This window comes from Gymnoscopelus braueri, assembly GCF_963280865.1.
Source record: "Gymnoscopelus braueri genome assembly, chromosome: 22".
Lineage (NCBI taxonomy): Eukaryota > Metazoa > Chordata > Actinopteri > Myctophiformes > Myctophidae > Gymnoscopelus > Gymnoscopelus braueri.
The window spans coordinates 11392076-11406188 of record NC_137624.1 but is presented as its reverse complement, the minus strand read 5'-3'; the positions used below and the strand labels follow the sequence as shown (position 1 = coordinate 11406188).

The 14113-nt window shown below is 42.2% G+C and overlaps 3 protein-coding genes across 3 annotated transcripts; 2 read left to right on the top strand and 1 right to left on the bottom strand.

Moving 5' to 3' along the window:
* Positions 1–676: 676 nt before the first annotated feature.
* nim1kb (NIM1 serine/threonine protein kinase) lies at positions 677–4839 on the top strand (the record flags this gene model as incomplete). Its single annotated transcript, XM_080419276.1, has 3 exons — positions 677–950; positions 1785–2053; positions 4081–4839. 3 exons carry the CDS (start codon positions 677–679, stop codon positions 4837–4839), a joined length of 1302 nt encoding a protein of 433 aa, XP_080275402.1.
* Positions 4840–7097: 2258 nt separating this feature from the next.
* On the bottom strand, positions 7098–8423 carry LOC308078080 (growth arrest and DNA damage-inducible protein GADD45 gamma-like). Its single transcript, XM_080419143.1, has 3 exons — positions 8170–8423; positions 7841–8048; positions 7098–7489 (listed from the first exon to the last, which is right to left on the bottom strand). The coding sequence occupies exons 1-3, from the start codon at positions 8316–8318 to the stop codon at positions 7376–7378; spliced, it is 471 nt and encodes a 156-aa protein (XP_080275269.1). The 5' UTR covers positions 8319–8423; the 3' UTR covers positions 7098–7375.
* Positions 8424–13404: 4981 nt separating this feature from the next.
* LOC308078832 (growth arrest and DNA damage-inducible protein GADD45 gamma-like) lies at positions 13405–14080 on the top strand (the record flags this gene model as incomplete). The annotated part of the gene is made up of 3 exons (XM_080420178.1): positions 13405–13523; positions 13640–13847; positions 13973–14080. 3 exons carry the CDS (start codon positions 13405–13407, stop codon positions 14078–14080), a joined length of 435 nt encoding a protein of 144 aa, XP_080276304.1.
* Positions 14081–14113: the final 33 nt, after the last annotated feature.

The following is a 14113-nucleotide window of genomic DNA, read 5'->3' as shown; positions in this document are numbered from 1 at the left end:
AATGCAATGTACAATGTGACAGTATATGGTAACTTTGTACACTATTATTTGGAGTTTCACAAGCAAATCTCATGCATGTTATTTTTGTTTATAGATGTAATAGTACTTATTTAGTATTCTTGTGAGCATTTATTTTTCTTGCATTCTCAGAGCGTGTATCTTTATAATGTTTACATCATATCTGACTTTTCAGGTAAAACTATGACTCTTGACTGTACCTCTAACCTCTACTGTTTCCATAATAATAATAATAATAATCATTTATATAGCACCTTTCATGACATGAATGCAGCTCAAAGTGCTTTACAGAGTACGTCATAAAAAACGTAACTCATGCGATGCGACGCATTGTGAGCTTGTAGATCTGCTATATTCAAAGGATTTTAATCAAATGTATACATTTGAAAACTTGTGAAACAGGACATTCTGCATATGAGTACTTTTGGCACTTTAAGTGCATTTTGATACCAATATTTGTGTACTTTTACTCCAGTCGATTTTGAATTCCGGACTTTTACTTGTAACAGTGTTATACTTGTCTCTTTGCAGTATTGATACTTTTACTTAAGTAAAACATTTGAGTACGTTTTTCCACCACTGAACATAACAACCTGTCAAACTACTGTTTTAGGATGACCTGGTCGCTCCACTGCTGTAAATAGAAGAAGGGGGGAAAATGCCTGGGAGGGAGTACCAGGTAATGACCAGGAGGAGGCACCACAGCCTGTACAGCCTGAGTCACAGCTCCATCGAGGATGAGGAGGCAGAGCAGACAGAGCAGACGGTGAAGCTCACTCCCCTGCAGAAGCTCACCACAGACATGTGCACAGACCAGAAGACCATCAAGGAGCTGGTCATTGGCCGCAGGGTGGGCTTCTACAAGGTGCGAGGGGAGATTGGCTATGGGACCTTCTCCAAGGTCAAACTGGCATTCCACGCCCTCACCAGAGGTAATTAATAATCACCATGAACTTTATCCTCATTGCACCTTTCCAGTGGTGTAAAGAGTACTCGAATGTTTTATTTAAGTAAAAGTATCAATACAGAGTATCAGTCCGGAATTCAAAATGTACTTGAGTAAAAGTACAAAAGTATTGGCATCAAAATGTACTTAAAGTACCAAAAGTAAAAGTACTAATTTTGCAGAATGAGTTCCATTTCAAGTTTTCAAATGTATAAAAATCTTTTGAAAATAGCCGATCTACAAGCTCACAATGAGTCGCGATGCGATGCATTGTGAGCTTGTAGATCTGCTATTTTCAAATGGCCAAAATGTATATAGGGCTGAAGTGGTTAATGGATGTTTTGCAATAATAATCAATCTACAAAATAACTAGTAACTAAAGTTTTCAAATAAATGTAGTGGAGTATAAGTACAATATTTGGATCCGAGATGCAGTTGAGTAAAAGTAAAAGTATTGGAAATTCGAAATACTCAAGTAAAGTACAAATATCTCAAAATGTGTGAACATTAGTGCAAACCTTTTATATAAATATTTTATAAAGCGAACATTTGTAGCTCAAATCTTTGCTTCTGGGGGTCCCTGGAACAAAATATTTTGAGATGGGGGTCCTGCGGCCAAATACATAGCATTTTGGGGGTCCTTGACATGCATGAAAAGGTTTGAGAATCACTGTTCTAGGCACAACTGAAGCCAGAACTTGGAAGTCTGACGGAATGCATTGAAGTCAATGAGAGTTTGTGTACTGTACAAGCATAATGAACGAACAACACATAACTAGCGCACTCTTCTACCGCATGTGTCGCTTTTTTTGTCGCATAGACAAGGTGGCCCTGAAGGTGCTGGAGAAGACCGGGTTGAACCCGGAGGCCCAGCGCCTGCTGCCGAGGGAGATCTGCAGCATGGAGAGCCTGCAGCACCCCAACGTGGTGCGTCTGTACGAGGTGGTGGAGACCCCCGCCCGCCTCTTCCTGGTGATGGAGTACGCCGGAGGAGGGGACCTCCACTCCAGGATCTGCGACGAGGGCAAGATGTCCGACACCGACTGCAAGATCGTCTTTGCCCAGATCCTGTGTGCCATGAGGCATTTGGTTAGTGTGTAATAGAAAAGTTGCTATTAGTAGTAGACTAGTCTCGCGTAGCCAGACAACTATTCCACAATCTCTGAATGCTATATAGAGTCTAGAACTACACCTCCCGAAATCCGAGAGAGGAAACTGGCACTTCCGATCACGAAAATGTATTTTAAAATATCATTACATTTTATATTTGTATTTCTATTTCTGCTTAGCATAAAGTTATATATACTTAGATGATTTTGATTTATATTAGGATCAATTTGCGTGACTGTGAAGACTAAATGGAAGTGGGGAGGAGGCTTTACATCAGCTTTATGCTTTAATCCTGATCAGAGCTTCCGAGTCCCAGACTGTATGACCGGAAACATTTGAAAATTGTGGGAGGCAACAGTCTGGCCATGCAAGACTAGTAGTAGAGTAGTAGTAGTCAGTGGTGGATAGTAACTGTACCTTTACTCAAGTATTGTACTAAAGTACAAATTCGAGGTACTTTTACTTTACCTGAGTATTTCCATTTGTTGATACTTTATACATCTACTCCACTACATCCCAGAGGCAAATGTGATACTTTTTACTCCACTACATTTATTTGACAGGTTTAGTTACTAGTTACTTTGCAGATTTAGATTATTGATAATTTATCAAATTATCTAAAATAGCAGATCTACACAATGTGTCACGATGCAATGCATTGTGAGCTTGTAGATCGGATATTCGAGCAACTTTGTTGGAATTTTCGAACAACAAAGTATAAAATAGGGCTTAAGTGCATTACAGATCAATAATTAGTCCAATAACATGACATAATATATGATTCTGAAATGGGCATTCTGCATAATGAGTACTTTTACCTTTGCTACTTTAAGTATATATTTTGATGCTAATACTTTTGTACTTTGACTTAAGTCATATCTTGGATGCGCTTGTAAAAACGTATTTTTACTCTGGTATTGCTACTTTTACTCAAGTCCAAAATCTAGTACTTCTTCGAGTACTTCTTCCATCACTGGTAGAGGTAGTGTAGGTCATCTGGAATGGCAGGGTCAGCAGCAATCCATCTTGACGTCTTCACTCTGCACTCATAGGTTCTCATGTGGACAATAGAGTGCACAAAGCAGAAAGGCTAGTAGAGAAAGATTTGGCATAACAAGCAGTGGTGGAAAAGGTACATTTTTTACTTAAGTAAAAGTATCAATACTGCAGTGTAGAAATACTCGGTTACAAGTAAAAGTCTGGTAATCTAAATTTAATTAAGTAAAAGTACAAAAGTATTGTCATTAAAATATACTTTGAAGTACAAAAAGTAAAAGTACTCATTGTGCAGAATGTCCCATTTCACAAGTTCAAATGTATAAAACTCTTTTGAAAATAGCAGATCTACAAGCTCACGACGCATTGTGAGTTTGTAAATCGGCTATTTTCAAATGGCCGAAATATAGGGCTGATGTGGTTAATGTATGTTTTGTGATAATAATGGTGTGGAGTGGAGTAAAAGTTATATATTTATAATATTTGCCTCTGAGATGTAGTGGAGTAGAAGTACCATGGGAAATACTCCAGTAAAGTCAAAAATCCTCAAGTGTACTTAAGTACAGTACTTGAGTAAATATACTTAGTTACTTTACACCACTGATAACAAGCATTACATTGCCATTTGGATTTGGAGTCTAACTTTGTTCTGAAATGCATAATTAAAAAATATAAAGATATATGAGTGATTTCTATGGATGGCATACTAAATCGCATGCTTAACTACCAGCTATGCATGCATTATTCAGGACTAATCATCACCTGATTGATTGATTGAATATTATTTATTAGAAGTTTGCAGAAAAATGCACATGAAAGTACAGTTCAATACCTCATGAGTTAATGTGAGTAGCAGAGTTATAGTTTTGTATTTTCCATTTCATTTAATTTTACTAGTACACAACATCGTTTTGGTTAGTTTCAGTCCTTTCCTAAAGAGTTATCTGTTTAGTTGTAGTTACCTCGGCACGTATAAACACCAAGCCAAATATTTCTTTTTCTGTGTGCAGCACAACAACCACATCATCCACCGGGACCTGAAGGCGGAGAACGTCCTGTTCACCAGCTCCGGCTGCGTGAAGGTGGCCGACTTCGGCTTCAGCACGCGCGTCTCCCGGCGCGACGAGATCCTGGACACCTTCTGCGGCTCGCCCCCTTACGCCGCCCCCGAGCTCTTCCGAGACGACTCCTACGTGGGCCCGCCGGTGGACGTGTGGGCCATGGGCGTCCTGCTCTTCTTCATGGTGACCGGCGCCGTGCCGTTCCGCGCCGTCACCTTGGGCAAGCTGCGGCGCTGCATCCTCGACGGCGACTACACCGTACCGCCCTGGGTGCCGGGCCCTTGCCAGAGGCTGATCAAGGGGGCGCTGAGGCCCTCGCCGCCGGACCGCTACGCATTGGACCAGATGCTGGGCTGCGAGTGGCTTCTGCCCGTGGAGTTCCCCTGGTCGTGGGGCGGTCCGGAGGGTTCTTCGGACCCCCCGAGCCCCCGCCGCCTGCTGGACTCGGAGCCCGGTGAGCTGGACGACGAGGTGAGGGCCTGCCTGGAGGAGCTGGGTTTGACCGCGGAGCTCGTGCGCGACAAAGACCCCGGGAACAGCCGGAGCCCCGTGACCGGGGTCTACCGCGTCCTCCTGCACCGGGCCCAGAAGAGGAGGGGCTGCGAGACCACGCCCGTGGTCAGAGGCATGGTGCGAGACCCCAAGAGGGAGAGCCTCAGTGCCTACAGAGGTCTGAGACACACCTCCAAGTTGTGTGTGCTTTCATGAGAGACGCTTCAGTGATGCGCCATCACAGCTTTCTTTGCATTGCACTTTTATACTTTTTAAAGTATTTTATGCTTTAATACTTATAGAATAAATTATTCTACCTTGGCTAATGAAAATAAATACTTTTTTATATTCTGCATTAAGTGATCATTATCCTAACAAATATTTTGTGATGATTTCCACATTTTTTTAAATAATAAAAATAAATTGATAAATTATCGTGTGTGTGTGTGTGTGTGTGTGTGTGTGTGTGTGTGTGTGTGTGTGTGAAAGTGCCTATTGATTGCATCTTTTTGAAGTGTCCACAGTATGGACTGCATGTGAAATGTGCTTTTCTCCTTAATGTTTTATCAGTGGTGTTGGTCATGTAGCCAGGTCCCTGAAAAATATAATAATTCTGAAACTCAAACTTGACATTTAACTTTAACTTTTCATTATGTTTTTGTAAGAACTCTATGGTATCCAGCAGTCATGCACTGAATAAAGTGTGAGAATTTAGTAAAAAAAACAGTAATGTCACACATATTTCATGGTTTAATTCATGATGAACATGCACTACTATACTGTCTGCACTCAAACAGAGCTGCCTTGGCAGCACTGAGCCTGCAGCAGCCCTCTCCCTGGGGATTTGTTTACCAAAAGTTTCACTCAGCGTTGCCATATTTTATGAGAGAAATAAGCAACCAGGTTTGGAAGACAACCCCAGAAGAAGCAGCTAGGCCTCATGAGCACTTTAAACCTATATGCATTGGCTATTTTCAAAAACTCTTGCAATAAGATGTGGAATATTCAGAATATTTTTTGAAACATTTTTCTAGCAACACATGCTCCCTGGCACAAAACATTTTCATGCAAATATTTGAGAACCAACTGGTTTAAATAATAAATATTTTTGTTTTATAAGCAAGCCTAAATAAGCAACTACACTTTAAAAGCAAGCCCCCCCCAAAAAACAACCCACAACTACCAATTTTTACAAGCAACTTAGCAGAAAAAAGAAACCCAAAGTAGCTTGTAATAAGCCGACATGGCAACACATGGTTTTTCACTAGTGCCTGACAAGACCCCCGTCCCAGTAGTAGACAATAGGGGGGAGAAGAACAGCAGCTGGCCCGGGGACCTCTCTATGGTACAACCGGACCAAACCAGCCCAACCCCCGGCCCCCTTTTGCTACTGAAAAGTCCAGGCCCTCCCCTCCCCCCCACCTGCAGGAAAGTGGCAGATGGTGTGGCGTGGGTACGGAGACATCTGCCGGGGGAGTGGGGACAGACAATAGGCGCTCTGTGCGGATGACCGCTGCATTTGACAGCCTGGACGCGCGCTGCTATTGTGCTGCCCCGCCAGCCCGTGGTTCTATGGCCCCTACACACAGAGGATTTAATTAGGCTATACACATGCAGATGAGTGTGTTGGCTGGCTGGCTGGCTGCATGGGCTAGGAAAACAGCCGATCTGCAAGCTCACAGCGTTGTGAGCTTGCAGATTGGCTGTTTTCATTGCACATGAAGCACATGCGCGCTGCCTTAATGCAAATTTGCTGCCTCAGGTCCCCAAACACACACTGTCCAAAGAAAAGGGAAAAAAAGAAAAGAGAAATCCTTTTCAACTTATAAGTCAGTCTGCTCAAACATTGAACACAACACATGACACACAACTTTTTTTTTCTTTCGTAGTTTTATTATTGAATTAATATTCATTTTCATTTCTGTTGGATATTCGATTACATGTCAACAATTCTAAAGTGAAAAGTTATACATTTGTCGCTTGTCACATTTTTCCAAAAATAATCAATGTCAAATTCGTACAAGAATTTATATAAATTAGTTGGCTTTTTTTTAATTTTATATAAGTACAGTGAATCGTTCTAAAGTTAAACCTTTAGAGCATTATAAATTATCTTTTTTTAAACTTTTTTTATAAGATATTAGACATCTAAAGTGAAACCTTTAGAGCTAAATCTTTTCTTTTTTTTACTTCTTCAGTTTAATATTTTCATTAATTTTGTCATCATTAAATTTCTAAAGTGAAACCTTTAGAGAATTAGGACAATTCTGGAAAGTGGGAAACATTTCGCTGCATGGTTGTTGATCAGCGAGAGAGAACATCTCAAAAAGTCTCTTTTTAAAGAATGTCTCTTTCTCAGCACCGCTTCTTCTCCTGCTGCGCGTGCGTCAGATATGCGTGTGATGCTCCCGCTCTGTGTGTGAACGACACACAGGGACGCAGAACTCATCACTTTCTCCTTTCTCTCCAGACCTCATCCACACAAAGAATGAGGGTCGATGTGTCGCTCTCGTGGCATACCTGACCTCATTCACATAAAGAATGAGAGTCATCTTGGTATGGACGGGACAAGAGGCGACGGGTCGCTGCCAGCGGGGCGGCCCTCTTCGGGGCCGGCGCCGGTCCGCTTTGCCCATGGATTTTGAATCCTCCTCAGGAGTATCCATCCAGGGATGTGTAGAAAACAGTGTCATCCTGCTCAGTAGGATGAGTATTTCCATTTTAAAACGAAGAGAGAGTGTGAACTCCCCGATCAGCGCTCAGGGAGGGTGATCTCAGGCACCCAGTCGTTCTGACTGCGGCTCTCCTCACAGAACAGGTGCAGCTTCTCCATGGCTGGGTCCTCCCAAGAACCATCAGCTGGGTTCTGTTGAAAGATAAAGGAGGAAAGCTTGGTTAGCAACAAAACACTTCCAAAGAGCAGCTGGTGTAAAGTAACTAAGTACATTTACTCAAGTAGCCTACTGTACTTATAAGTACAATATTGAGGTAGCCTACTTTTACTGGAGTCTTTCCAATACTTCTGCACAGAGGCAAATATTGTATCTGCTATTTTACTTTTGGTACTTTATGTACATTTTGATACCAATACGTTTGTACTTTCACTCAAGTAAATGTCCTTGTAACAGAGTAGGCTACTTCTACATTGCAGTATGGATACTTTTACTTAAGTAAAACATTTGATTATACGTTTTCCACCACTGGTTCAAACACATACCGTGATAAGGACACAGTGAGCATCTTCTAGCTGTTTATCCTTGTCGCCAACGATCTCGACCAGGCGCTGCACGTCGCTGACTCTGACGATGCTGATGTCGTTGTCAAAGCAGAAGGACTGGATGAGGGTGAAGTGGATCTGGAGGGCGATGTCACACTCAAACTCCTCATCGATGGCCAGGACACAGAAAGACACATTATCCGGATCACTGTGGAGACAAAAATAAAAGAAGCAATGAGCACACATTCCAAATGGGATTCAAATTAGGAAATCGTGGGAGGGTCATCGTTTCTGTGCATCAATATAGTGTTCGAGAAGCTCATACTTACATAGTGTTCATAACTTTGGCGGATTCGTAGACACCGACGGTCAAGCATTCGTTGTCCTTGGCGGAGATGAGAACATCCTCCAGGGCTTGGCCGCTGCACTGGGCACGATCGGCTTCGGTGGCCTGGATGAGAACCTCCTCAAAAGTCATGGTGATGATCAGTCAAAAAGTATTCCACAAAGGGAAGAAGAAGTTTGGAGAGGCAAAAGTATTCCACAAGGGAAGAAGTTGGAGAGAGAGATAGGTCTGTGTTGTCGGAAAGCAAATCCGAGAAAGCAGTGTCTCTAGTCCCTGTGTGTTGAGCTTTTATACATTGGCTCTCGTGTGGCTCCATGAAAGAAGCTGCACTCTGATTGGTCAGCCTGGATGGTGTATTGGTATGCTAATATCATTGTCACACTTTGGCTCGTGGCAGATTGATAGGGGTCACCGAGCCACGTTCTGGCATAATAGGTCTTCTGCACAACTAAAAAGAATAGTTTCGTCTAAAAATATATTAATTCACTGCTTTGTTTTTCTGCAGTCTCTTGCTATGATGCTATCAACACACATGCATGAAATAGTGCTTTTTTTCCTTTCTTTCGTTTTCTTATTTTTTTTAGACACAAGCATATTATGTTTATTTGTAGCCCTAATAGTTCTATGAATAAGCTTCAAATTTGACCCATGAAGAAATATATCACCTCAAAATAAAACCCTTGCAGACCTTCATGCTGTGCTTTTTTTTGTGCAAACTGCTTGTAAAGTATTACATCTATTTAATCTCCGGATGAAACTCAAAAAGTTGTTGGTGAAAGTATAAGTGCTTTTTGCAGAAACACTGCAGAAGGCGCCCCATCCCCCATGCAGCCAGCCCCATGCTGGAGAGAGAGGGCAGGTGGAAGATGCCATCTGTAGGACTAGAGGCCTGGCTAAAAACGGACCCTATTGTGCGCGCAGAGACCCCCATTATCACAGTCCCCATACACATGCAAATGACCAGCGCGTGCCAGGACGCTGTGCGTGCTGCCGCACAAGCTGCACTGCTGGCCCATGCTGACCACGTGGCCATCAGCTGTCCTCGAATGGGTTTATTTATTTACCCCAGAGACTATAGAGGGGCCACATGGACCTAATTTGGTAAAACATCAACAAAACTTCCAGAGATTCCCCAGCGTTGCAACACAAGACCCTTTATAGTTTGGTTGCATTTGGTCTTCTTTAGTCGGTCAGATCTCTACTGCATTTAATCTATCCTCCATGTTCAGGCTATATTTCTTTTTTCTTTATCATAGCTACTATGTATCTATTGTTTGTTTTTTAGTATTTTTTTGTGGTGCAGGTGAGATTAACTTTATAAACCCTGCACGGGGTTTTCTAAATCTCACCTGCACATCCCAACCCAATATTATGCTGTTGTTACACATTTGTTGTTTTTAAATGTGCAAGAAGAAAAAAAGTTTAATAATTGAAAGTAACTGTTTGGCAAGACAATCCTATTTTCTGTTAACTTTTGTGCACGCAATATATATATATATATATATATATATATATATATATATATATATATATATATATATATATATATATATATATATATATATATATATATATATATATATATATATATATCGTTGCATAACAACAAACAGGTCTGCTGCTGCTGCGTAATTAAAGGGGGCCAGAGTGTGACAGGGCAACACAGGTTGGCGGTGATTGATTCAGCACCATTGTTCTTGTATAGAAAGCAGAGGGACAGATGGAGGACTGTCGCTATGACCCCCCCCCCCCTACCCTTCTACCCCCCCCCCCCCCTGATCCACCACCAACCCAGGTCAACCCCGACCCACAGGGCGCGCCGCTTCATTGTCTACGTGTCTCTACATTCTCTCATCTGTTGTCTGCGTTTTAATTCAATCTGAATGCCAAAGAAGAGGGCTTTATTAGCACAGCACGAATCCCGAGTGTTAATTTAACTCCGAGAGTGTACAAACGTAACCCAAATGGACCCGTAAAGGGTCCGTTCACTCCGTTGGGTTACATTTGTACTCCATAATGATACATTATCACTGAGTATTTTACTGTGTGGACTATTAGTGCAGCAAGTGATCTCTCTAGGCTACAAAGTCTTATCTCAAACACACGCCACACAGGCATTTGCAGACTTGCATGGAGGGAGAGATACAAATCACCGCAGTCTGACTTGTAAACACGTTTACGAACAATCAAAGAGTGTGTCATTATGCAACAGAAACCCCCTTATCTTTAAAGATGTGTTTTGGAGGCACATAGAATCGCTGATAGCCTATTTGTTTATTTTTGGGTCATTATGTATTCCTTGTGCACAGTTCTCTGTCTCGATGTCTGCATGCTGCAAAGTTTGCAAACATTGAGCCATCAAGGAGTGAGTCACTCACATCACATGTCTAAAGAACCTTTGAATCAAACTTTGATCACAGCTGATATAGGCTCTCGATCTGCATGCATGGCAACAGGCAGGGCGCGTGCAAGTCGATACGGCCGTATTGTTGCTGAGGGCACATCTGCCGGGCACGGAGCCCCGCCTCCCCGCGGTGTGCGACAGGTGTTGGTGGAGCAGTGTGCCTCTTTTTGTCTGGCTGACCTGCAGCACACTATGGGCCGAGACTGGGGCTTTGTGCAGATGCAAATTAGTTAAAAGCCGTAGCCTATTCTTCAAGTGTGCGTTTGTAATGGCAAGCCACGCGTGTGCGTCCATATGCAGCCTGGTAGGGTTGCCACAGGACAGTGTGTGTTTTACACACAAATTGTCGGCTAAAAAAGCGCACAAATTCTGTAGTGAGAAGAAAACTATGCACTTTGGATGATAATGCGATCTTTGATATATATAAGTAGCTTATTACAGCTGCATGGTTCTCAAACTTTTGCATGTCAAGGACCCCCACAATGATATGTATTTGGCTGCGGGACCCCCATCTCAAAATATTTTGTTCCAGGGACCCCCAGAAGCAAAGATTGTAGTTACAAATGTTAAATATATATACTCAAAGATTTGGGCAACTTTTCACGATTAAAAAAAAAATAGCAGATCAAGCTCATAGTGCAGCACTCGGTGCCACGCTATGAGCTTGTATATCTGCTATTTTTTAATATAGCCAAAGTATGAAATATGGATAAAGGGGTTAAAATGATTGCTACGCTTTATTAACACATTTCGGGACCCCTGGTACCCCCCCCCCCCCAAGGACCCTTGGGGTCCCCACCTTGAGAACCAAAGGCCCAATACATCTAGTCAAAAAGTATAAGTGCACATTTTGTCTGCATCAATATTCTGTTGAAGTGAGAGAAACATACATTTTATTTGAGGTGGTCTGGACTGCAGGCTGCATCACCTGCGGCCATTACGCACAGCAGGTGCTGACTTATCTTCAGGCATGAGTTTCCTTTGTGTGTGTGTCCCCCCTTCCAGCGACAGATGGTATCTTCCATGGGTTGCTATGGAAGAGTGTGATGCAGGCATAGAGATAAGGAGGACACGCATGCACGCGCCTCCAGCTGCCACGCGCCTCCTCCAGTGAGGTCTGGCTCCTGTCTTTACCATGGTCTTTTACGCATGCAAAGTAGCGGCGCGTGCCACTATCTATAATCTGTTGCATAAAAGTTGCCCTATTCAGCGCAGTGGTGGAAGAAGTACTCACATGTTTTACTTGAGTAAAAGTAGAAATTCTGCAATGTAGAAATACTCTGTTACAAGTAAAAGTCCGGAATTGAAAATGTACAAAAGTTTTGGTATAAAAATACTTAAAGTACCAAAAGTAGGCTACTCATTAAAGCCTACTTTTACTTTTACTTTTGGTACTTTAAGTACATTTTGATACAAATACTTTTGTGCTTTTACTCAAGTACATTTTTTATTCCGAACTTTTACTTTTAGACTTTCGATAACTTGTGAAACATTCTGCAATCTGCATAATGATTATGCAGAATGTTTCACAAGTTATCAAATGTTTAAAATATAAGCTCGCAACAAAAATAGCTGATCTACAAGCTCACAATGCCGAGTCACAATGCGATGCATTGTGAGGCTGCAGGCATGAGATGTAGTGGAGTAGAAGTAAACGTATAGAAAAGTATAGAAAAATGGAATAGGCTACTCCAGTAAAGTAAAAATCTACTTAAGTAGCTACAGTACTTGCAAAGATTCAGCGTCATTGTTCCATAGAGTTCAACCTGAACACAACGAAGAGGAATATCTTTGACACTTATAGCATTTTGTATCATAACAATAATAATATATACGACAACCATAATAAGTGGAGTCAAATTTATCACGTCAAACAGCAGTTTGTTTGTGCATACTGTGATATTATAAATATATAGGCCTATATATATATATTGTGCATGATTCAGGTGGGATTGCACTGCAAAATGTCTGTACATTTCCCATCTTACTCAAATCCTCCGTGTCCATTTGGTTCCATCATGCACTGTTTCCCAAACACTGGGTCGGGACCCATTTGTGGGTCGCAGACACATTTGTATAGGTCACGAGTAAATGTAAAAACATAAAAATAAAAACAAATAATCCCCCAAAAAGCAACATTTTTCATGAATTAAAGAATAAATCAATGTTTTTTTCAAATAATTTCATGAATAAATCAAATGTAGCCAAAAATAGCCGATCTACAAGCTGAAAAGGCAGCAATGTTGTGCGCTTGAAGATCTGCTATTTTCACTAGTTTGGGTACCAACATTTAATTTCTCTTTTGGTTCTTGAGCTAAAAAGTTTGGGAACCACGTAGACCTAGTGCCATAATGGCTACTGTCTAGGATTTAAAGTGAACACTGAGGACTTTAATGTGACAGTGTGCAGTTTCCGTCGAATAATTAGGCAGACTTGCGAATCTACATGAACTTTTGATGGCACGAGTCTAGGCCAAGTGTCGGGATTAATTATTCCTGAAGTTGAGAGGGCATCAATTAAAGGTCACGGAGTTTCAGCATCTTATCCATTCAGTCAGAACTGGCCCATCCTTCCCTCGGACAGCTTCTCTATAGGCACGCGTCCTAGGAGGTGTGGTGGTGGGGGGGGAGGGGGAGGGGTCACTTTTGTCCCTGAACGACAGCCAATCACAGAACGCGCGTGCCGGGTCTTCTGTATAAATACCGGCTGAGTCCCTTTGGAGAGCATTCAGAGCCAACTTGTGCTATCCTTTGAATCCCCATCCACATCTACTGAAACCAGTAATCACAACACTTTGGAACTATAATTTTGAAGATGCAGAAGTCTCCTGCCTCTGGGTCTCCTGGCAAAGCACTGAAAGAAGCTCTCCTCTCTGCTCGGAAAGAGGAACAACTCACTATTGGAGTCTACGAGAGTGCCACACTAATGAATGAGTAAGTGTAATATGTTAATGAAACATGTCTTATGCTATTCTCAGCTGGTATAGCCTATACTTTTGCCCTGAACAAGAGCAGCCACTAACAGATATGTTTTTTTTTTGTCTCAACAGTGATCCAGACAGTGTGTCTTTCTGTGTCCTGGCCATGGATGAAGGGTTTGAGTGTGACATTGCCCTCCAAATCCACTTCACCCTCATCCAGTCCTTCTGCTTTGAGAACGACATCAGCATCGTCAGAGTGAGCGACATGCAGCGCCTGGTCGAGATCGTTGGCGACGAGGATAAACAGCTAGAAGACGCTCACTGTGTCCTTATCACGGTATGTACAGTATTTTAACTCAACATAGCCTATATCTGTTCTCTCTCACAAAGCATTGGACAAACAGCAGCCTATTTGGAAGTATTTTGTTGCTAACCAGTTTTTCCTCCTTTATCTTTCAACAGAATCCAGCTGATGGTTCTTGGGAGGACCCAGCCATGGAGAAGCTGCACCTGTTCTGTGAGGAGAGCCGCAGTCAGAACGACTGGGTGCCTGAGATCACCCTCCCCTGAGCGCTGATCTGGGGAGTTCACACTCTCTCTTCA